This window comes from Choloepus didactylus, chromosome 5, assembly GCF_015220235.1.
Source record: "Choloepus didactylus isolate mChoDid1 chromosome 5, mChoDid1.pri, whole genome shotgun sequence".
Classification (NCBI taxonomy): Eukaryota; Metazoa; Chordata; class Mammalia; order Pilosa; family Megalonychidae; genus Choloepus; species Choloepus didactylus.
Window position 1 is genome coordinate 160,481,884 of NC_051311.1, and position 25,818 is coordinate 160,507,701.

Here is a 25,818-nt window from a genome sequence, read left to right on the forward strand (position 1 = left end):
CTGGGCTTGTCCAAGAAGCAGTTGCTTCCAGAGACATCACCCAAGGCAAAACCCAGATGGGTTAAGGAACAAGGAAACTGGGTCATGCAGCCTGCAGGGGTCAGTGGGAGGCCAGGAATGGGTCTGAGACCAAAAGGGCCTGGGCCAGCACAGGTTTAACCGAAACTAAACCAGGAATTGTGTTATCCAGGCCACAAGAACTTGGATCAAGGCCAATCCCATATAAGCAGTGTGGAGAATGTATCGCAGAATTATCAAAGTGTAATGAAGTTGTTGTAGAAGGTTCCAGAAAGTTGACTGAATGTAATTTGGAAACTGTAAATGCATATTTATATTTTCATTGAATTTCTAAACTCCTGATATCTGCTTCTTTGATTTTCAGAAGTCTCATCCCAAGAGGTAGATAAAATTTTAAAAATACAGCAGGAAATTAATTTTCTGACACTATTATCAGAGTTCTTGTTTAGTGACATAAAATCTGACAACCATAAGTCTAAAAAATATTCAGAGAAATGTTCCTGAAGAAAATCCAGATCAAGCTAATGTAGTTAAAAAATGTTCTGATGAAGCTTAAAAAATAAACAATCTGTGCAGTTAACTCATGATTCCTTCCCTTTGACGTACAACCCAATTCCCTGAATTGTTACATAAAAGTTATACAAAAGGAGACTCTGGACAATTATTTTATTGGCAAGTAATTACAACAGCACGTCTTCAGAGCAGCAGAGACTTCAGGCTTTGCTGAGGCACTGCTTCATGAAGTAGCCCACCAGGCGCTGAGGCCTCCGTTGATACTCCTTGAGCACGTCATGGGGGCTGAGGATCTGGTCTCCGTCCAGGCGGTTGAGCAGAGTGACACACACCACGGCCGCTGTACCGGGAGAGAGGGCCACATCAAGTCAAAGGCACATGGATTTGTTTCACCAAATGGAACAACGTAAGAGCTGACAATGAGGAGTCACATCTCTTTATCACAGTCCCGACTAAGTGGTGGCTGATAGAGAAGAAACTTCCACCATCCTACCCTGTTCTCTCCCCGTGAAATTCCCAGCCAATTCCAGGCCCAGAGCAGCTCAGGGCTGTTCTCACAATTAAAGACCCACAAAGGCAAATTTTGGCTAAGGTTGATATGGACACAGGGAGGGTTGGATCTAGAAGGATGGTTAGGAAGTAGGGGGTGGAATTAGCCACAACTCCAAAATCAAAAGAGCTTTGAAAAGTTTTTGTGGTAGGGTTGGTACTAGTTTAGTTGGCAGCAAAACCTGATCTGAGCTGAGATGGGTCAATTTGTAATTTTTCTTTAGCCCATTTAGTGGTGTAGAGGGTCACTGCAGAGAGACTGAGAATCCTACATGTGACCGTTTGACCACAACCACATTTGACCCTAGGGCTCTTTTGGAAGGATGACAAGGGATAGGGTAGGCAGAAGGTGGACATCGGCAGTGGGAGGCCAAGGGGGTTTGAAGCTTGGACCAGCACAGTGGAGACAAAGAGAAGCAGAAGGAATTTGAAGGTCAATGAAAGGACAGCCTACCTCGGATGCCACAAGCACTGCACATGGCGGCAAAGACAGAGGATTCCATCTCAATGTTCCGGATGCCAGCAGCATAGGCTGCCCTCAAATACTCCTGCTTGTCCTTCTCTGTGTAGGTACAGAGAGCACCATCCAGACGGCCTTGCCCTGAAGGGCACAGGAAAGACATGGGAACTTTGAGTTGGACACATGCAACTCATGCATGTATCAAACCTCTACTGCATGTCAACATGGTGCCCCACATGGGATCCATCCAGTCCCTGCCCCTGAAGCAACATACTGTCCACTCATAAGCTAATAATGATAACCACCGTGGAAATATGACAACGGAGAAAGGAACACACTATCGTGGAGATACCGAGGCAGGAGCCACAGCCCACAGGAGGCATGGGAGGCATGGCTCAGAGAACCGATGAAGGCCCCTGGATGAGGACAGCCTCCTCGTACATCTTTCCGTCTCACCTTCATAGAAGTCCAAGGTACACATTGTGTTTCCCACAACTGTGTTGAATTCGTTGAGCTCTTTAGCACACTTCATCAACTCCCGCGCCAGCTGGTTGTCGAGGTCTGTGTTTCGAATGACCCGCTTCCCCAGAATAATCTGTTCAAATTCTGGCTTGAAGCAGGCGTCCACTGCTTGTTGGGTTATTACCACGGAGCCAGGTTCCAGACCTGAAGCAAGAAGCAGACACTGTAGCTACTCAGGATGGACTCGGGGGGACACAGCTGAAGCATGTTAGGAAGGAAAATGATTCATCTGCTAATTAAAATACTTTAAGCATTGCAGAGTGACATCAACAAGATGGCAGAATAAGGCATACTGATGAAAGTCCCCACTTGGAAATTGCACTAAATAGGACAGAATCTACTATCATGAATCTCTGGAGGAAGATCAAGACTAGAGAACAACTCCACAAACACTGAATAGGATTAAAAAAAAAAAAAAAGTAAAACAAAACTAACAATAGGAGAGCAACAGGACAAATTTACAGACCCTACACCATATGGCACTTTGCAAGATTCACAGCAGTGGCTCAGCATCCCCTGGGAATTCCAGTGTAAGTCCCCTGGGGCCTGACAGACACAAGGTGGCAAATGGGTGGCTGTGCACATTTTCAGTGCAGGTCCCCAAGGCTTGGGCTAACCATAGGGTGGCTGGGTGGCATGCATGCACTCCCAGTGGGGTCCCTAGAGCCTGATGACTGGTGTAACCCAAGCAACAATAGTGTATGTCTTTGTACTTCTACCCCAAATTGTTCCATGGAAGACAGATGTGGTACCAGTCTCCATCCCCTAACCCAGAAGGTACCAGGGAGGGCAGAAAAGCAGTGCAGAGAGAGGAAGCTGTGCCCCAGAGTCACAGAGTGGACCTGCTTCTGAAAGCTGGAGTGAAAAGGAGAACCAGAGCACAAGAGCTGAGCTGGTCACAGCCAATAGGGAGGAAAATTTGTAATAAAAACAAAAAGCACAACCCTAAGCCCTGGGAGAAGCTAGGAAGAGGAGTGGTCACACATACTGGAGAATTCTTGAAAGTTCCAGAGCAGACTCAGGCAAGACACAGGCTTACAGAATCCCGAGAAACAACAAACTTTTAACCATGGGCTCTTATAGTGCAGTATAAACTGGCAGAGCATTGAAGAAGTGTCTTAACACATAGCCAATCTACACCAAAATCTTAGATAAGAAGGAGAACCTGACTTAGCACATAAAACTAATCAAAGGCCCAGAAAAAGATCACAAGACATATAAAGAAACAGGAAGAGATGGCCCACTCAGGGAACAAAATAAAACCAACAGAGGAAGCACAGACATTGGGACAACTAATTGGAGACATTCAGTCAACCATCCTAAACAAGTTCAATGAGCTAAAGGAAAACATGGATATAGAACAAAAAGAAATCAAGGAGACAATGCATGAACAAAAGGAGGAATTAGAAATGTTAAAAAGGAACATGGCAGAACTTGTTGGGGTGGAAAACACAATGGAGATAAAAGAAAACACTAGAGGCATTCAGCACCAGATTTGAATAAGCAGAAGGAAGAATCAGCTAACTAGAACACAGGAAAATAGAAATCATTCAGTATGCAGAGCAGATAGAGAAAAGAAGTGAGGAGAGCATATGGGACCTATGCAACAAGTTGAAGCATACCAACATACAGATTATGGGAGTCCCAAAAGAAGAGAAAGTAAAAGGGGCAGAAAGAGTATTTGAAAAAATAATGGCCATGAGAGGAGCTGCAGATGAGAGACAGTTTGAAGACAGCTGTTGAAAGCAGACTTATGCTCCAGAGAAGCTAAGAGAGGACAAACGCCCCAAGAGCAACTGAGAGTGACATTTTGGAGACAAGCTGAAGCCTAGAGAGGAACGTCCTGGAAGAAAGTAATTTTGAAACCAGAACTCCAGAGCAGATGCCAGTCATATGCTTTTCCAGGTAACAGAGGTTTTCCGGACACCATTAGCCATCCTCCAGTGAAGGTACCCAATTGTTGATGTGTTACCTTGGACACTTTATGGCCCTAAGACTGTAACTGTGTAACCAAATAAACCCCCTTTTATAAAAGCCAATAATAATAATAATAATGGACATAAACTTCTCAAAACTGAAGAAAGAATATACATCCAAGAAGCCCAACAAACTCCAAACAAGGAAAACCCAAATAGACCTACTCCAAGACATATCATAAGAGAGCAGAGACTTGTCACATACAAGGGATCCTTCATGAGATTTAAAATACTGATTTCTCATCAGAAACCACAGAAGCAAGAAAGCAGTGATATGACATCTTTAAAGTACTATAAGAGAAAAATTCCCAGCCAAGAATTCTTTATCCAGCAAAACTGTCCTTCAAGAGAAGGAGGTCAATTTGTTTCATTACAAAATATCAACCATACACAAAAGGCTGCAATGAAGAAATAAGACATATAAGAAAAAGGTATAAGATGTATAAGAAATAAAGGACAAAAGAGCTGAAGTAAATCTTGCCTTGTCAGTGATTACTTTAAATGTAAATGGATTAAACACTTCAGTTAAAAGACACAGATCGGCAGAATGGGTAAAAAATCATGATACAGCCAAATGTTGTTTACAGGAGACCAGCCTTAGACCCAAAGATATGAATAGATTGAAAGTGAAGGGATGGAAAAAATATTCCATACAAATAGTAACCAAAAGAGAGCTGGAGAGGCTATACTAATATCAGACAAAATAGACTTTAAGTCAAAAGCGGTTGCATGAGACAAACAAGGATACTATATTTTAATAAAAGGGTCAATCCACTAAGAAGATAGAACAATAATGAACATTATGCACCTAATCATAGAGCTCCAAAATACATGAAGCCAAACATGACAAAACTGAAGGGAGAAAAAGACTATTCTACATTAATATTTCAACACACCACTTTCAATGGATAGAACCTCTAGACAGAAGACCAATAAGGAAACAGGACTTGAAAAATACTGTAAACGAACTACACCAAACAAATATATACAGAAGAACACTGCATCCAATAATGGCAGAATACACATTGTTCTCAAGTGTATACAGATTATTCTTCAAGAAAGTCCACGTTTGATAACAAAACAAGTCTCAATAAATTTAAAAATAATGAAATCAAACAAAGCCTCTTCTATGATCACAATGCAATGAAACGTTAAAAGAAAAAAAATACTGCAGGCATCCAACCAGTATTATTCTAAAGCAATAATTACTGATTCATTTTCCCCATTAAGACTATTTTTTTCTGACCATAAAAGTAATTAAAGCAGAATCATCATAGAAAATATAGAAGAGAAAAACACAAAGAAGAAATGAAAATTGCCAGTAACCTCACTATTCTTTTTCAAATGTTTTTTGGGGAGCTAGTTTTTTGTTTTGTTTTGTTTTGTCTTTCCAGTCATTGTATTTTTTAAATTGTTGCCTCACACTCCACAGTAGGGGTTACCAGAACTTATTCACTTTATCCCTTTTCTGCAACTTTTTATTAGTAAGACTTCAAGAAAAAACAAAAGTAGACAAGAATAGTGTAATGAATCTCCATGTACCCAAAACCCAACTTCAAAAATTAACAACTACTGAACAAAATTGTTTTCCTATAGGTTTATGCAATATTAGGTTTCAGCTTATACCTGTTTTCTGGGCATACCTTCCTAGAGTATTTTCATGTTTCTTATTCTACATGAGCATGTTTATTGTTCTGCACATTATTCTATTTTCTTCTGACAACTTTGCTTGAGATTTGACCACAATCCTTTCCTGACTTATCTTAATGCAAAACTAGTTTCCCTAAACATTTTGGAAGGAGGAATAAGTAAGGAGAGCTTTTCTAGAGCTTGTCAGTTGTTGTCACGAAACATTAAAAAATATGGCTGACTGCTCAGTTCTTCTGGCTCTCTTCGGCTTCCCCACACATGCTTATCTGGACTTTCTCCTTCTTTTGCTGCCCTCATCCCTGTCCTGGTTAATTTAGAGCCTCCTCTCAGCAGTTCCCCCCAGCTTTGAGGGTGATACTGGAAGAAAGTTTCCACTGACTGCTTTTGTGCATTCGTAGGGCCTAGAAGACTGAATCCCTTCAGACTATAATGTGTCACCCCCTGCAGTCACCCTCCCATTGGGGTGTGCAAAAAACCCTCCCAGCTTCACCTGTTGTTCTCAAACTGGGTCTTGCACTTTCTTAGGCACACCTGTCGGCCTTTGGGGATTGTCCCTGTTCTCAGGTCTGTGCTTCCTCCTGCGTGGTTTCATAGCTGTTTGTCTTCATTTTGGGGACTGCTGGGGATACCTTTTCCCACTGTGATCAATATTGTCCAGAGGTTTTGGGTTTTGCTATCTACTTGCTCTTTCCATTTTTATTGGGCAATTTAGGGAGATTCAAAACCTATACAGCTACCTCCCAAATCCTCTTTGATTGTTGATTTTAAAAATCCCTCCAAGAACCATTTGCTCAAGTTGTGTGATGTGCACAGCTCAGCACACCTGGTCAGTGGTATGAGACTAAATTCACATGACCTGAAATAGCCCCTGGCCATCCGCGTGTTTTCACAGGAGCAACTTATTTAGAGTATTGAATGATAATCATGCAAATGCAGATTTTACATATCAATGTTTCTATATGATGAAAAGGAAAAAAAAAAAAAAAATGAGATAATGTACCCAGAAGAACTGGAGTCTAAAGCAAGTACCTTTTTTCCCCTTTTATACTCAGAAATTCTAAATTATAGAGTTACCGTAAACCCAGAAGAGGTCAGGCCTAGACAGAGGGGAACAAATGCATGCAGCCCAGGCCTGTGGTTAATCTGGCTCTGGAGCTAACACAAGCTCCTTCCGTTGGACTCCGAGCTCCTCAGTGGGAGCAAGAATTGCTGGACCCCCAGATCTTAGCAGAAGGACTGGCACGGTGCTGGTTCCTCAAAGAGTCTGGCAACTGATTTGAAACAAATTTGCCTAATAATCATTTGTTCACCATAATTCAACACAATTCTTGGCATTTTGCTTTCTAATGTAATCCTATATATATATTTTTTTTTTGGTTATCTTTAAGAAAAAAGAAGTATATAGAGGACAGAGAACTTTTTAGTCAATTTATTTAAGGATGTGTCTCTTAATTTCATAGTCTACCTCTTCCCCCTTTAATTTCCTTGTAGGTTTTCTCATAAGGTGCTTCAATTCCTTGAAGGAACATAGAGGAGGAAAAGCGAGCAAAAGAGAAAGGCAGAGGAAAAAGGGGGATTTAAAATAATATAAAGAGAGAATCAAACAAACAAGAAAGTGCAAAGTATGTAATCCAAGCTGGGTGAGTTTCCGCATATGGATGTCCCAGCGCCTTTCTACTATGTTGGGAGAGCAGGGTGGACCAAAAAAATCACAAACAGGTTTCTTTTCACACTTCCTGCCTATAAGCTTTCTTGAACAAAGCCAAGGTAGAAATACTTTGTACCAAATTCCACATCATGTTGGACAACCTACAGTGAAGCTCTAGTTCCTACTCAAAGCCTTCCTTCTCCATGCACTGCCCCACCCCAGGTAGGAGAGGACCCTCCGCAGACCTTACCTATCCCGCCAGAAGTGCCAATGCGGAAGATGGTGACATTGGAGCACCTGGCGTGGTACAGCAGCTTGAAGAGCTCATGCAGCATGATCGCGATGGATGGAATACCCATGCCGTGCTGAAATCAGGAAGAGATAGTGCGTGTTAAACTCAAGACTGTATGTCTGCCTGTGCATATGCTGATTGACTTCTCACATGGTGTTTTTCAATCTAATTATGCACATCATGTGGTGATGGAAGATGAACTTCAAAATATAAATTAAAATATGATTAGCATTTTCAGAAACTTAAGTTTACCCAAAGCTGTGATACATTATATCCCATTAGAGCCACACGATCTGTGAAATGGGTAGCTATTGCTGTCCCAAACACCAACTTTTGGCTCCTTCTGCACAAAAGCCCATCCACTCCACCACGCCCTACACACACGTCTGTCACAGTCTTCTCTCTTCATTTTTCTCCCTGTATTCTTTGTTTCAGCCAAACCAAGAGCTTGACTGGCCCCTCAACAAGCCCAATGCCTTCTCAACTCTACCTCTGCTTGTGCCATGCCCTCCCCTTGGAGATGCATCTCCAGCAACACCCTCCTTCCACCTTCCTTCCGGGGCTCTCCCAGTGCCCCATCTTCCAGGATGCCCCTCCTTGGAATCTTCTCAGCACTTCCCAAGTGCTGTTCCCGTGGTACTTCTCATTTATTGAGGACAGTTGTGCAGGTTCTAGAATTTGTTGTGCTGTCTTGCACATAGGAAGTGCCTCAATAAATTATCTGTAACTGAATAATGTCCTGGCTCACTAATGCTTTCGAGGTGGCTGATACTGCTGGATGTCTCTGGTGACCAGAGAGATAGGGACTTACATCCATTGGCAGGATGCCCTATTTATTCATTCATTCATTCATTCATACATTCATTTTAACCTTTTATTTTGAATAATTTCAAACATAGGATAGTTGCAAAAATAATGCAAAACCCACACAGGGCACTTCAACACCCCACCCACCCACCCAGATACATGGATTCACCATCTTCTAATATTTTGCCCTATTTGTCATATCAGTCTGTCTAACTATCTGCCTATCCATCCATCCATCCATCCACCTATCAGTCATCCATTCATCCATCTACTTATCCTCTTTCATCTATCCATCCATTCATCGATTCTCTCTATCTATCTGTGGTGACTTGGAACTACATACCCCAGAAAAACATATTCTTAAACCAAATCCATTTCTGTGGGTAGGAACCCTTGTAAACAGGATCTTTTGATGAAGTTACTTCAGTTAGGGTATGACCTACCTCCTCAATCAGTATGCCTTCTTTGGTAAAATGTTAGAGAAGCCTATGTTCACTTGCATGGGTAAATCAAAATCTGTATGAAATAATCCACGGACCCTCCCTTTGTACCTCCCACCAAACCCTGGGCCAACTCTTTCCCTGCACCTACCACCCTCACACTGTTTAGACTGCTGTGTCTATTTGTCTCTCCTGGAGACCGAGGCTCAAGGGAAGGAATCTGGGCCCCATTTGTCTTTGCATCATGGCTGCTGGCTCAGCTTGCTCCCAGCCTGATACAATGAATGGATGTTGCAGGGACCAGCTCTTCCACATGAGCTATATTATGTGTGTTGAGGGTGGGGCATGGGGGAGCTTACAGAGCCTGAAGACAGAGCACAGAGGAAAAGGGATGAGCAGGGGAGGTACTCACGCTCACGGACAGCACCGGTCCCACTTTATACATGGCATAGCGATCGGTTCCTGCACAGATGTTGGGATAGTCCATGCCTGGGTGTCCAAGCCCCAGCTCCTCTGCCACATAGCTGATGAAGGATTTCATCCGTGAAGGGCTTCCACCAACACACACAAACTGCCAGACAGAGATTCATCAGCACAGTGTTCAAGACAGCGGTTCTCAAAGTGGGGTTCCCGAAGGACCAGCAGCATCAGCATCACTGATGAACTTGGTATTGTATAGAAATGCACATCCTCCAGTCCCACCTCAACCCCCTATATCTGTAGGCCTAGTAATCTCGGCTTTCACAAGCCCTCCTGGTGATTCTGATGTGTGTTCAAGCTTGGTTTATAGGTTCACTGCCCAGTACAGGAGGTCTGGGCTATACAATGCACTCAGCTCCACAAAACATAGGAAAACCAGATTCTTGTTCTCTCTTTGAGAAATAATTCCAGGTTCTGTGCATGCTCCATCTCCATCACCTGGAAAGGCAGCTCGGTGGACTGGAATGTGACTGAGTTTGAGAATGGGGTGGTATGGGCTCCATCTTCATCTCCCTAACTACCAGCTGGGTGGCAAAGGGCCCCAAAACCTCACTTGTAAAATGGGGGTAACAATAGCTACCTCTCACTTCATCATTTGAGAGTCCAATAAGCCAGTGCAGGGGAAGAGCCAGAGGCCTAAGGGCTCAACAAGCAGTAGCTATGACTGGACACCTCACCTCACTCTCAGAGAAGTAAACACCTTGGTCTGCAAAGAATCGTAAGAAAACTTAGCTTTCTTGTTTTAGAAAGAAAAACAAGTAAATACCCAAGTTTTAAAGCATTTGATGATGAGAGCAATGAACTACTAATTTCTTAACATGAAAAAGAAAATTTCCATAGCCTAGAGAAAAAAATTCTAGAATAAGCTTTAATGGGCTGACTAGAATTTTAATGAAATAAGATCTTATGGAAACTTGACCCACAGTTTGAGACTAATACCACCCAAGAAAACAACAGCTGAGAGGACATAACTCTATTGTCATAGTATGATCCCATGTGGCAGAAAGTGGTCTAGTGTCCTTGGTTGATTTTGATTATTAATTCTAAACCTTAGTCCATCTTTACTTGTAGGATTCAACATTTTTAAGGTCCTGTGTTAGGATAATTAGAACTGAGGAGCTGAAGTCTTTGTGGAGAAATAGATCAGAAGCTACATTCAGGAAAATAAACCACTGAAGACAATTAACAAAACAGAGTATCAATACTCATTCCAGATTAACAAATGACAATGTTTGTCAATGGCTCTTATTTATCATTTCTCAGTTGTCGAGAAGATGTTTGTATCTCCCTCTTCCATTCTATTAGTGAAGCATTGGGAACGTTATGTTGTTTCAGCTAGGTGTTACATTTGCAACAGATCAATTAGGGATCAACATGGCAGTAATTACAACAGCTTTCTGTTACTTGCTAGTTTATATATGTGAAAAGCAACAATCTGCAAAAACTGGGGGAACCTTTAACATTTCATGAACGTGTCACTGTCACCTCTCTGCCATCTGAAATGAGGTCTACTTGTATCACCTAGGAGGGGCTGATCTTAAGACAAATCGCAATTGAGATGTTACTACAATATGTTACAACTCAACGATACTAACAATAAAAGTATATGAAGGAAGGAAGGAGGGAGGGAGGGAGGGATGGAAGAAAGGCCTTTCTTTTTACCTTCACATCTCCAAACATAGCTGGGAAATCATGCGTACTCGTGCTGAGACTAAAATGGTATAGAACATCTTCTTTCATTGTTGCAACATTTGGATTTAAAAGTTGAATGACGTCATCACTGTTATAAAACAAAACAGCAGGCAGTAGGTAGAAAGCCAGGAACTGCATGGACTGGACATTGCAGAGCAATCTGACTTTGGGCATACTTCATACAACACTCATGAACACGTGGAACTGCTGAGATCAACGAAATCTGTAAGTTTTTGCAGCCAGGGGACCCGCGCCCCTCCCTGCCAGGCTCAGGCCCATGGGAGGAGGGGCCGTCAGCGCTGGAAATGAAGAGGGAGAACTGCAGTGGCAGCTCTTATTGGAAACTCATTCTACTGATCCAAACTCCAAGCATAGATAGACTGAGACCAGACACCAGAGAATCTGGGAGCAGCCAGCCCGGCGGAGAGGAGCTAGGGATAGCAAAAACAGCAAGAAAAACCTGAAAATAAAAGCAGAGGCTTTTTGGAGTTCTGGTGAACATAGAAAGGGGAAGAGCAGAGCTCAGGCAGAGTCAGGCTCAGTCAGGCTCATATGCAAATCCCAAAGAAAAACCGGTTTCTCTGCCCCCCCTGGACCATTCCTTAATGGCCCTAATTGCCTTGTCTCTTAGCATTTCAATAATCCATTAGATCTGCAAGGAGGGCTTTTCCCCTTTCTTTCTTTTTTTTTAATATTTTTCTCTTTTTCTAAAACAATTACTCTAAGAAGCCCAATACAGAAAGCCTCAAAGACTTGCAATTTGGGCAAGGCAAGACAAGAACAGAACTAAGAGAGCTCTGAGACACAAGACAGTAAGTCCAGAGGCTGAGAAAATTCACTAAACACCAAAACTTCCCAAGAAAGGGGGGTGTCCGCGCACAGCCATCATCCTGGTGGACAGGGAACACTCCTGCCTGTCACCAGCCCCACAGTCCAGAACTGCCCCAGACAACCCAGTGTGACGGCAGTGCCTCCAAATAACACACGCAGACACCACAAAATCAGGCATGGACATTAGCCTTCTCTGCACCCTCAGCTGGTTGTCCCAGAGTTGGGAAGGTGGAGCAGTGTGAATTAACACACCTCATTCAGCCATCCTTTCAGCAAACTGAGAGCCTCTCTACACAGCCCTGCAGCCCAGAACCACCCTGGGGGGATGACGCTCACCTGTGACATAGCACAGTTGTAAGAAAGGAATAAGTTTCGTTTTCACATAGAGACAGCATGGAATAAGGGAAATGGAGGCAAAACCAGTTTAAACAAGCCCCAGACAAAGAGAAGAGAGAATCTGCCTGATGTAAAGAGACATGAGGTAGTATCAGAGGCGGGAACTCACAGCAAAAAAATAAAAATTTGGGGGGGCATTGGCTAATCAGTTCAAAATCTCAATAATGAGCTAGTTGGCTCTCTGGGATTGGCTGTACAAATTAAAATCTCAAAAGATGAATTAGTTAGTGTTCTCGGATAGGCTGTAACCTCTGTAGTACCCAGTCAATGGGGAAACAGGGGAGGGACTTGCGAATTAGGAGTAGGAGATTTAAACATCGCCATTCTCTTCCTCTGGCGCGCCAGCCTTCCGCGTGTTTGGCTGGACGCCCCATCTTGCAAGATCGTAAATAAATTCTTTTCTCCTCCAGAACCGAGAGAGCGTTTATTCCCTTACAGGTACCACTTTATTTCCAACACAGTCATCCCTCAACAGAAGACCTGGGGGTGCACGGCCTGGAAGAGGGGCCCACTTGCAAGTCTCAGGGGACATATGCCAATACCAAGGACTTGTGACTCAGCAGCAGAGACAAACTGTGGCAGGACTGAACTGAAGGATTAGACTATTGCAGCAGCCTTAAAACTCTGGGATCACCAGGGAGATTTGATTGTTAGAGCCGCCCCCCCTCCCTGACAGCCCAGACACACACCCCATATACAGGGCGGGCAACAGCAACTACACATGCTGGCTTGGTACACCAATTGGACCCCACAAGACTCACGCCGCCACTCACTACAAAAACAAAGTGGGGGAGAACTGGCTTAAGGGGAATAGGTGGCTCACAGACACCACCTACTGGTTAGTTAGAGAAAGTGTACCCACGAAGCTATAGATCTGACAAGTTAGAGATAAGGATTTTAATTGGTCTACAAATCCTAAAAGAACCCTATCAAGTTAAGCAAATGCCAAGGGGCCAAAAATAACAGAAAATTTTAAAGCATATGAAAAAACAGACGATATGGATAACCCAAGCCCAAGCACCCAAATCAAAAAATCAGAGGAGACACAGTACTTGGAGCAACTAATCAAAGAACTAAAGATGAACAACAAGACTATGGCACAGGATATAAAGGACATGAAGAAGAGCATGGCACAGGATAGAAAGGACATCAAGAAGACCCTAGAAGAGCATAAAGAAGACATTGCAAGAGCAAATAAAAAAATAGATGACCTTATGGAAATTAAAGAAACTGTTGACCAAATTAAGATTCTGGATACTCCTAGTACAAGACTAGAAGAAGATGAACAAGGAATACTGACCTGGAAGATGACAGAACGGAAAATGAAAGAAAAAAAGAAAGAATGAGGAAAAAAATTGAAAAAATTGAAATGGACCTCAGGGATATAATAGATAATATGAAACGTCCAAATACAAGACTCTTTGGTGTTCCAGAAGGGGAAGAGAAGGGTAAAAGTCTAGGAAGAGTATTCAAAGAAATTGTTGGGGAAAACTTCCTAAATCTTCTAACCACCATAAATACACAAATCATAAATGCCCAGCAAACTCCAAATAGCATAAATCCAAATAAACCCACTCCAAGACATATTCTGATCACACTGTCAAATACTGAAGAGAAGGAGCAAGTTCTGAAAGCAGCAAGAGAAAAGCAATTCACCACATACAAAGGAAACAGCGTAAGACTAAGTAGTGACTACTCAGCAGCCACCATGGAGGCAAGAGGCAGTGGCATGACATATTTAAAATTCTGAGAGAGAAAAATTGCCAACCAAGAATTCTTTATCCAGCAAAGCTCTCCTTCAAATTTGAGGGACAACTTAAATTTTTCACAGACAAACAATGCTGAGAGAATTTGCTAACAAGACACCTGCCCTACTGGAGATACTAAAGAGTGCCCTACCAACAGAGAAACAAAGAAAGGAGAGACAGAGACATGGAGAAAGGTTCAGTACTAAAGAGACTCAGTATGGGTACTTTAAAGGATATTAATAGAAAGAGGGGAAAATATATATGACAAACATAAACCAAAGGATAAGATGGCTGATTCAAGAAATGCCTTCATGGTTATAACGTTGAATGTAAATGGATTAAACTCCCCAATTAAAAGATATAGATTCACAGAATGGATCAAAAAAAAAAAAAAATGAACCATCAATATGTTGCATACAGGAGACTAATCTTAGACACAGGGACACAAAGAAATTGAAAGTGAAAGGATGGGAAAAAAATATTTCATGCAAGCTACAGCCAAAAGAAAGCAGGATTAGCAATATTAATCTCAGATAAAATAGACTTTAAGTGCAAGGATGTTATGAGAGACAAAGAAGGCCACTACATACTAATAAAAGGGGCAATTCAACAAGAAGAAATAACAATCATAAATGTTTATGCACCCAATCAAGGTGTCACAAAATACATGCAATTGATGTTTCCACAATAATTGCTGGAGATTTCAACACGTCACTCTCTCCTATAGATAGATCAAACAGACAGAAGACCAGTAAGGAAACTGAAAACCTAAACAATCTGATAAATGAATTGGATTTAACAAACATATATAGAACATTACATCCCAAATCACCAGGACACACATTCTTCTCTAGTGCTCACGGAACTTTCTCCAGAATAGATCATATGCTGGGACATAAAAGAAGCCTCAATAAATTTTTAAAAAAATTGAAATTATTCAAAGCACATTCTCTGACCACAATGGAATACAATTAGAAGTCAATAACCATCAGAGACTTAGAAAATTCACAAATACCTGGAGGTTAAACAACACACTTCTAAAAATCAGTGGGTTAAAGAAGAAATAGCAAGAGAAACTGCTAAATATATAAAGATGAATGAACATGAGAACACAACATACCAAAACCTATGGGATGCAGCAAAAGCGGTACTGAGGGGGAAATTTATAGCACTAAACACACATATTAAAAAGGAAGAAAGAGCCAAAATCAAAAAACTAATGGATCAACTGAAGAAGCTAGAAAATGAACAGCAAACCAATCCTAAACCAAGTAGAAGAAAAGAAATAACAAGAATTAAAGCAGAAATAAATGACACAGAGAACAAAACAATAATAGAGAGGATAAATAACACCAAAAGTTGGTTCTTTGAGAAGATCAACAAGACTGACAAGCCCCTAGCTAGACTGACAAAATCAAAAAGAGAGAAGACCCATATAAACAAAATAATGAATGAGAAAGGTGACATTACTGCGGATCCTGAAGAAATTAAAAAAATTATAAGAGGATACTATGAACAACTATATGGTAACAAACTGGATAAGGTAGAGGAAATGGACAATTTCCTGGAAACATATGAATAACCTAGACTGACCAGAGACGAAACTATGAACAACTATATGGCAACAAACTGGATAATGTAGAGGAAATGGACAATTTCCTGGAAACATATGAATAACCTAGACTGACCAGAGAAGAAACAGAAGACCTCAACCAACCAATCACAAGCAAAGAGATCCAGTCAGTCATCAAAAAGTTTCCCACAAATAAATGCCCAGGGCCAGATGGCTTCACAGGGGAATTCTATCAAACTTTCCAAAAAGAACTGACACCAATCATACTTAAACTCTTTCAAAACGTCGAAGAAAATAGAACACTACCTAACTCATTTTATGAAGCTAACATCAATCTAATACCAAAACCAGGCAAAGATGCTACAAAAAAGGAAAACTACTGGCCTATCTCCCTAACGAATATAGATGCAAAAATACTCAACAAAATACTTGCAAATCAAATCCAAAGACACATTAAAAAAATCATACACCATGACCAAGTGGGGTTCATTCCAAGCATGCAAGGATAGTTCAACATAAGAAAATCAATCAATGTATTACAACACATTAACAAATCAAAAGAGAAAGATCAAATGATCATCTCAATAGATGCTGAAAAAGCATTCGACAAAATCCAACATCCCTTCTTGATAAAAAAAATTTCAAAATGTAGGAATTGAAGGAAACTTCCTCAATATGATAAAGAGCATATATGAAAATCCCACGGCCAGCATAGTACTCAATGGAGAGAGACTGAAAGCCTTCCCTCTAAGATCAGGAACAAGACAAGGATGCCCACTGTCACCACTGTTATTCAACATTGTGCTGGAAGTGCTAGCCAGGGCAATCCGGCAAGACAAAGAAATAAAATGCATCCAAATTGGAAAGGAAGAAGTAAAATTGTCATTGTTTGCAGATGATATGATCTTATATCTGGAAAACCCTGAGAAATCAATGATACAGCTACTAGAACTAATAAACAAATTCAGCAAAGTAGTGGGATACAAGATTAATGCACAGAAGTCAGTAACGTTTCTATATGCTAGAAATGAACAAACTGAAGAGACACTAGAGAAAAAGATAACATTTTCAATAGCAACTAAAAAAATCAAGTAGCTAGGAATAAATTTAACCAAAGATGTAAAAGACCTATACAAAGAAAACTACATAACTCTACTAAAAGAAAGAGAAGGGGACCTTAAAAGATGGAAAAACATTCCATGTTCATGGATAGGAAGGCTAAATGTCATTAAGATTTCAATTCTACCCAAACTCATCTACAGATTCAATGCAATCCCAATCAAAATTCCAACAACCTACTTTGCAGACTTGGAAAAGTTAGTAATCAAATTTATTTGGAAAGGGAAGATGCCTCGACTTGCTAAAGACACTCTAAAAAAGAAAAATGAAGTGGGAGGACTTACACTCCCTGACTTTGAAGCTTATTATAAAGCCACAGTTGTCAAAACACCATGGTACTGGCACAAAGATAGACATATAGATCAATGGAATCGAATTGAGAATTCAGAGATAGACCCCCAAATCTATGACCGACTGATCTTTGATAAGGCCCCCAAAGTCACTGAACTGGGTCATAACAGTCTTTTCAACAAACGGGGCTGGGAGAGTTGGATAGCCATATCAAAAAGAATGAAAGAGGACCCCTACCTCACACCCTACACAAAAATTAACTCGAAATGGATCAAAGATCTCAATATAAAAGAAAGTACCATAAAACTCCTAGAAGATAGTGTAGGGAAACATCTTCAAGACCTTGTATTAGGCAGCCACTTCCTAGACTTTACACCCAAAGCACAAGCAAAGAAAGAAAAAATAGATAAATTGAAACTCCTCAAGCTTAGAAGTTTCTGTACCTCAAAGGAATTTGTCAAAAAGGTAAAGAGGCAGCCAACTCAACAGGAAAAAATTTTTGGAAACCATTTATCTGACAAAAGACTGATATCTTACACATATTAAGAAATCCTACAACTCAGTGATGATAGTACAGACAGCCCAATCATAAAATGGGCAAAAGATATGAAAAGACAGTTCCCTGAAGAGGAAATACAAATGGCCAAGAAACACATGAAAAAATGTTCAGTTTCCCTAGCTATTAGAGAGATGCAAATTAAGACCAGAGTGATATACTATCTCACACCAATTAGAATGGCTGCCATTAAACAAACAGGAAACTGCAAATGCTGGAGGGGATGTGGAGAAACTGGAACTCTTATTCATTGTTGGTGGGACTGTATAATGGTTCAGCCACTCTGGAAGTCAGTCTGGCAGTTCCTTAGAAAACTGGATATAGAGTTACCATTCGATCCAGCGATTGCACTTCTCGGTATATACCCAGAAGATTGAAAAGCAGTGACACGAACAGATATCTGCACGCCAATGTTCATAGCAGCATTATTCACAATTGCCAAGAGATGGAAACAACCCAAATGTCCTTCAACCGATGAGTGGATAAATAAAATGTGGTATATACACACGATGGAATACTATGCAGCAGTAAGAAGGAACAATGTCGTGAAACATATGACAACATGGATGAACCCTGAAGACATAATGCTGAGCGAAATAAGCCAGGCACAAAAAGAGAAATATTATATGCTACCACTAATGTGAACATTGAAAAATGTAAAACGAATGGTTTATAGTGTAGAATGTAGGGGAACTAGTGATAGAGAGCGATTAAGGAAGCGGGAACGATAATCCAATAAGAACAGATAAGCTATCATTGGTAAATTTAACATTCTGGGAATGCCCAGGAATGACTATGGTCTGTTAATTTCTGATGGGTATAGTAGGAACAAGTTCACAGAAATGTTGCTATATTAAGTTACTTTCTTGGGGTAGAGTAGGAACATGTTGGAAGTAAAGTAGTTATCTTCGGTTATGTCTTTTTCTTACTCCCTTGTTATGGTCTGTTTGAAATGTTCTTTTATTGTATGTTTTTTTTAATTTTTTTAAATTTTTTTATTTTTTATACAGTTGATTTAAAAAAAGAGTTAAAAAAAAAAACAAGGAAAAATAATATGCAGCGCCCCCTTGAGGAGCTGGTGGAGAATGCAGGGGTATTGGGCTTCCCCACCTCGATGGTTTCTGATGTGCTCACAGACATAGGGGACTGGTGGTTTGATGGGTTGAGCCCTCTACCACAGGACTTGCCCTTGGGAAGACTGTTGCTGCAAAGGAGAGGCTAGGCCTCCCTATAATTGTGCCTAAGAGCCTCCTCCCGAATGCCTCTTTGTTGCTCAGATGTGGCCCTCTCTCTCTAGCTAAGCCAACTTGAAAGGTGAAATCACTGCCCTCCCCCCTACGTGGGATCAGACACCCAGGGGAGTGAATCTCCCTGGCAACGTGGAATATGACTCCCAGGGAGGAACATAGACCCGGCAACATGGGATGGAGCACATCTACTTGACCAAAAGGGGGAAGTGAAAGGAAATGAAATAAGCTTCAGTGGCAGAGAGATTCCAAAAGGAACTGAGAGGTCACTCTGGTGGGCACTCTTACGCACACTTTAGACAACCCTTTTTAGGGTCTAATGACTTGGAATAGCTAGCAGTAAATACCTGAAACTATCAAACTACAACCCAGAACCCATGAATCTTGAAGACGATTGTATAAAAATGTAGCTTATGAGGGGTGACAATGTGACTGGGAAAGCCATATGGACCACACTCCCCTTTGTCTAGTTTATGGATGGATGAGTAGAAAAATGGGGGAAGGAAAAAACAAACAAAGGCACCCAGTGTTCTTCTTTTACTTTAATTGCCCGTCTTCACTTTAATTATTATTCTTGTTATTTTTGTGTGTGTGGTAATGAAGATGTCAGGGATTGATTTTGGGGATAAATGCACAACTATGTGATGGTACTGTGAACAATCGAATGTACGATTTGTTTTGTATGACTGCATAGTATGTGAATATATCTCAATAAAATGAATTAAAAAAAAAAAAAGCAGAAAATTTATACAGAAGAGCAGATGGGCACTTTGGGAATAGCTCTTTCAGGAACGCCAATGAAAAACTGAGGGGCGGGTAAGCTCAGGGCGGAAAACCCAGAAGTGTCCAGCACAAGTTCTAGAGCAAGCGGGCAGGGGCCTTGAACAAATGCAATGGGAGTAAATGGAAAGGAATATTTAAGGAAATAAAAATCAACTGGAATCAAAGGTCTGATAGATTACGTGAGTCTAGAATGAGTCCAAAATTTCTACCTTTCATAATGGTGGCACCACCAATGAAGTTAGGGAATCCACCTGGTAGAGAGTAAAGCTAGGTGGTAAGATTGTGCACTCACTTCTGAACACACTGAAGTATAGAGATGTCTAAAGGGCAGTTATATTTGGATCTGAAGCCTAGCACATAAGCCAGTGTCATTGCTAGTGTGAAAATCAAACAGGAGAAAACGTGAGGGCCCAGGGAGAGGCTGTAGAAGGAAATAATGGTGAAGGACAAAGCTAAAAGCCACAACTAAGACATGGACAGGAGGACCCTGTGTGACACATCACCAGATGGTTTCAAAGACATTCTGTGCATCGAATGATTAGCCTAGGCTGCTGACCATGAACTTTTTAGAAAATAAAATAATTACATACACCCGAAGAGACATCCAAGCCATCCTTCAACTTGCCTTCAAATTCCTGAGAATGAACACTGTTAGGCATCAAATGGCCTGCTAAGGACACAGCTAAGACTGTTGAAACTTCCTGCCTTCATTTCCTCACTAGTTACACTCAATAATTCACTCCAACCAACTGTAGCAAAGTTTCCTCTCCAATGTCACCAATGACTCAATGTTTCATTTCTTAGATCTTGTTTTCCTGGATCTTTCTGGAACACCAAGAATTACTAACTAGCTTTGTTTTGTTTTGTTTTGTTTCATTTACTCAGTTTTATTGAGGTATTCACATACCATACAATCCATCTGAAGTATACAAACAATGGCTCACAATATCATCACGTGACTGTGCATTCATCATCACAACCGATTCCTAACTAGCTTTAACTGTTCTTGAAACCCTGTCTTCCCTGGCAACACTGCCCAGGTGACTCTCCCGACCCCAGGCAGGCCCTCTTCTGTTTCCTCCTGCCCCTAAGCAAGATGTCAGGACTCTGCCCTCGGCCCTCTGCTCTGCTCTCTTCCTTAGAGATTTCGCCCTGTTTTCCATCTTTCTGGATGATACTCATTAAACCTTACCTGTATTTTATTATTATATATATGTATTTATATAATTTACACAATTCATATATATTTTGTATATTTATATAATTTATATGTTACATATATACTTAATGTATATAATTATATAATTAATATAACGATTATCATCTCCAGTAACAAAAACTCCTGGAGGCAATGGCCATGTCTAATTTCTCTGTGAATCCTCACAACGCACAGCAGAGACAAAGCAAAGTGGAAACAGCGCTTTCCTGCCCTTATCTGGCATTTAGCATCAACAGCAGACACCAGGGCTCCAGATGGCTCCTTCTTCTCACGTTCCCTACATCCAATTGCTTCTTTCCATCTAGTCTGTCTCTAATTTCCCCTCCTCCCTATTCCTCTAGGGTAGGGGTCAAATTAGCTCACACCCAAACATTTTAAAAGACTGATATGGAAAAGATAAAAGAGTAGGGGGGGGCGGGGAGCAGTGCTGGTGAGCTGTTTCATGGACAAGCTATCTTTTCATCTGATGGTTTGGATCCCCTTTTACTACATGCAAAACTGACAAGGTGTTTTTTGTTTGTTTGTTTGTTTTCGTCTTGTTTGTTTTAATTAGAGAAGTTGTGTGTTAACAGAACAACCATTAATAAAATATAGGATTCCCATACACAACCCTATCATTAACACCTTGCATAGAGGTGATACCTTTGTTACAATTGATGAAAGCACATTTTTATAATTATGCTATTAACTAGAGTCCATGGTTTAACTTAGGGTTCACTGTGTGTATAGTGCAGTGTGCCAGTTTGTATACATCATGTCCCCCAAAACGCCATTATCTTTGATGCAATCTTGTGGGGGCAAACGTATTAGTGTTGATTAGATTGTAATTCTTTGAGTGTTTCCATGGAGATGCGCCCCACCCAACTGTGGGTGATGACTCTGATTGGATAGTTTCCATGGAGCTGTGGCCCTGCCCATTCAGTGTGGGCCTTGATTGGTTTACTGGAGCACTATATAAGCTCAGACAGAAGCAGCAAGCTTGCTACAGCCAAGAAGGACATTTTGAAGAACGCACAGGAGCTGAGAGAGGATCTGCAGTTTACAGAGCAACATTTTGAAGACGGCCTTTGAAAGCAGACTTTTGCTCCGGAGAAACTAAGAGAGGACAAACGCCCCAAGAACAACTGAGAGTGACATTTTGGAGGAGCTGAAGCCGAGAGAGGAACATCCTGGGAGAAAGTCATTTTGAAACCAGAACTTTGGAGTAGATGCCAGCCATATGCCTTCCCAGCTAACAGAGGTTTTCCAGACACCATTGGCCATCCTCCAGTGAAGGTACCCAAATGCTGTTGTGTTACCTCGGACACTTTATGGCCTTAGGACTGTAACTTTGTAACCAAATAAACCCCCTTTATAAAAGCCAATCCATCTCTGGTGTTTTGCCTTGAAAAGGCAGCATTAGCAAACCGGAACATGCTGTTTCATGGATTCTTTTTTTCAATTTTTTTCTATTCTAGTAACAAACATAACACCTAAATCCCCCCACCCCCATTTAACTACAGTCAAATATATAATTCAGTGCTGTTAATTACGTTCACTGACAAGAATGAGAGAATGCTGTTTAGATGAAGTATTACTGGCACAGACTGATAAAAGACAGAGAGGGGACGAGATGAAGGGGAAATGAAGGAGGAACCATAGAAGCAGAGTCACTCGTGTCATTTACGGAGTGCCAGCTGCATGCAGGGCCTGCATGATGCTCATACACACCCCTGAACCTGAGCGGTGGGAATCTGCCCAGGAAGGTCACGTGCCCCTCCTGAGGCCCCGAGCCACCTGCCCGCCTGAGCCCCACATCCTCCCGACTGGGCTGCACCGCTCTCCAGAGTCATATTTAATTTGATTCCCCTGGGAGAGGGGTAAGGGAATGGGGGACAAAAGGAGGGAGGCATTTTTAAAGGGACCAACTCCAATAATGTGTTTAGTCGGGAGAATCTCTACACTGTCCCAGAAAGGCTTTTGATCTCCAGGCCAATCTGAAATGCCAACAATCATAACAAAGACCCGGCATTTTAAGTGCCGTTAGTGACAATTCTTTTTAATGTAATTATGAGGCCCGTTCTCCCTCAGGATGTTATAAATACACAAGAAAACAAAATAGAAGGACCAATGGGCCAGCACCAACAATGACAAAACAGGATGTGATTAAGACAACTGTGTCACATATTTCAAAATAGAAAAGCTCTTTCTCCTTGATTCCAGAAAGAGGAAGAAAAGGAAATGGGGTATAATTGTAAGGAACAGGAGTAATTTTAAAAATAAATGAATCGACACATACCATAATGACCTGGAGTATGCTCTAGTTTTTTAAAGGAACTTTAAAGTAACAAGTCAAAGACATATTTACTCAGGAAAATGCCCAAAAGGATATTATTGGGAAAATTGAAATACAGACTGTAAGCTTTATTTCAATGTTAAATTTCTTAAACTCAGTGACTGTACCTCATATGGTTACATAAGTGAATATTGTTCTTAGGAAATATACATGGAAGCATTTTGTTCAAATGGCCTATTACTTGCAAAAATATTCCTCTAGTCTACAACACAATTTCAAGTGACTTTCATCCTGCTTTATTCTGTTATTTTTATCCATTTAACACCTATTCATTGAGCACCTACTATGTTAAAGCAATGTAAAATGAATGAAAGCTAGCTTCTGATTCCAGGAATTTCTCACAGGGGAAAGAAAACACTGCAAATGCTATATAAACTGGTCCATATGTCTTAAGGGAGGGACTCACAGAGAGGTGGAGGTTTATAACAGAATATGAGGGGGAGACAGTGAGGAAGGGGTGGGAGAGATGGGGAACACATCAACAGAATCCAACAGAGAGCACCACGCAAGTGCCAAGTCTTGGGCTGGGCATAAAAATTGAGTGAGATACACTTCCACTCAAGTAAAGCATTTGACTTTGCCATAGAAATTATATTATTAGCAGCTAGTGCATATCACTCCATTCAATGCTTACAAGAAACACATCAACTGGACCCTACTATTATCACCGCCGTTTTCAAGGGTCAAGGTCACATCTGCAGTTACGAGGCCGATGTTGGACCTGAGTGTTCTAACCACTGTACTACCTACCTCTCCAAGGACAGAATGTGGCAAGTGAACAGTCTGCAACAGAATGACTAAAAGAATGACTAAGCACAAGGAAGGACTAACTCCCCCAGCCTTTAGCTGCATCCCACAGCACTGCACGCCCCAGCCCTCCCTTCTAGCCTTCCCTCACCCCAGCCTCCCACTGCTTCTCCGCCACAACCTAGCCAGCCCCATTCTGGGAGCAGGGATGGGAGATAGGGAGGAGCTGCAGAAACTGCAGCACCAGGGATGCTAATAGTTCAATTAAAAAGTTACCTCTGTTATCTACACAGATCAAGTCCAAAGGCACCAGGAATGCTATAGTGTGGGCATCAGAAACTACAGGAAAGAAAGAAGATAGGGGGGCATCTGGGTGGAATTGTGACCTGGACAAGTGACGACTATATGAGAGTTCAAGGGGGTCTCAGAGAGGTCACAGAGAAGTTCCTGAGCAATTTCTTAAAAGAAAAGGAACAAAGGAGCAAGAGAGATAGATCAGGAAGCATCAGGGAGGCAAATCAAGGGCTCCCTCCCAGAGGCTCATGGCAACACCTGTATTATCAAGGTCAGGGGCAATCAAGACTGAATCTGGACAGAAGGAGCTCCCAGGAAACCCCGGCAGGGATGGGCGGACAACTGGGTGGTGTCTTAGGCCTAGCATTTACAATGAATTGGAAAAATTAGTGGATTCAAAAGAAAGCCCATGTAAGAATCAGGATTAAGACAAGAAATCCTTCTTTGTCTATCAATGCCCATGCATAAAAGGGGATCGCGGGAAGGACCAACTGGAATTACAGAGAACTGCAAAGAAATAAGGGAAAGATCCACAACCAAAAAAGAGCTAGGAGGTAGGCAAGGGACAATATTTAAGAAGAGTGGCTGTGAAGAAAATAAAGCCCCACTGGACCCAGAGTTGAACGCTGAGCTGCCTGGTTTCCTGAAAGATGAATTAGCATCACAGTGAAGAGCTAAGATGCCGGCACCAGACAACAGTGCCATTAACCATCTGATTTACTAGCTGAGCCAAATCGTACATCCCTTCCAGAGGGCCGCAACCTCTATCCTGAGAACCAAATGCGTTACCACATGTCAAGTCCTTGGAAAAATGCTTGGTGCAAAGTAAACACATAAATAGAAGCCACCCCGGCATGCAGTAGAGCCTTACCTGTGGTGATTTTCCGATTCCTCTGTTTTTGCTCCTGAAGCGGCCATTCCTCTCAGCTGAAGTGGGACCCTAAGGAAAACACAGAACATGGAATGGAATAAATCCACTTAAAAGGAGCAGGGTCACACCAATAGCCAGCCAGGCCACACTAACAGGTGAAAAGGCACATGGCATTCTTTACACATTTATGTCATGTTTAGAGGGTTGCTAATTTCAGAGAGGAGGTAGCAAAAAATACGCCCAAACCAAAATGAACCTGGCTCCTCAAACTTGTGTAGAAAACTCGTCTCCACTTCCTGATTTCTCAGCATGGCAAGAGTGACCTTTTATTTACCCAACAAACCACACCTCTCGGCCCCACCCTTCTAGAACATTAACTATTCTCTTTCTGATTTCCAGAAAGGCCCCAGCCCCTGGGGAGTGGCTCTGAAACCTCATCATGGAAGGAAGAGAAGGCCCTGATGCTGATAAATCAGCCCACAGCCCAGGCCACCAAACCAAAGCCTAATAACAGATAAAACTACATCTACCGTAATGGCACAGTTAGGTTTTTGTGGAGACTCAGTAATCAGCAAACCTACCTAAAACCATTTCTTTGTGTGGAGAAGGGCAATTTCTTCAGAGCACTTAGGAGAAGGGAGGGCTCACATTTCAAACAATAAAGCAAAGCATCCCTGAAAGCTTCACACTTGCCAGCCTCCCCAGTTCCCTCAGCAGCCTTGCAGGATGGAAATAAGTAATTATCCAAGAGTCATAAAGAC

General features: G+C 41.6%; 1 protein-coding gene across 10 annotated transcripts in view; it reads right to left on the reverse strand.

Annotated features, from left to right (window-relative positions):
- Positions 1-670: 670 nt before the first annotated feature.
- UPP1 (uridine phosphorylase 1) overlaps positions 671-25,818 on the reverse strand; it is a 36,864-nt gene continuing 11,716 nt past the window's right edge. For 6 of the 10 annotated variants that reach the window (XM_037837204.1, XM_037837197.1, XM_037837199.1 and 3 more), the window contains exons 2-8: positions 25,058-25,126; positions 11,018-11,135; positions 9,288-9,446; positions 7,587-7,701; positions 1,997-2,206; positions 1,535-1,681; positions 671-871 (exon numbers count right to left, since the gene is read on the reverse strand). In XM_037837204.1, coding sequence (XP_037693132.1) covers positions 732-871; positions 1,535-1,681; positions 1,997-2,206; positions 7,587-7,701; positions 9,288-9,446; positions 11,018-11,135; positions 25,058-25,104 — 936 coding nt within the window. In that variant the 5' untranslated portion in view covers positions 25,105-25,126 and the 3' untranslated portion in view covers positions 671-731. Of the gene's footprint in view, positions 872-1,534; positions 1,682-1,996; positions 2,207-7,586; positions 7,702-9,287; positions 9,447-11,017; positions 11,136-25,057; positions 25,127-25,303; positions 25,384-25,638; positions 25,776-25,818 lie in introns of those variants that run through there. The other 4 variants (XM_037837202.1, XM_037837194.1, XM_037837195.1 and 1 more) reach the window with 3 other exon arrangements.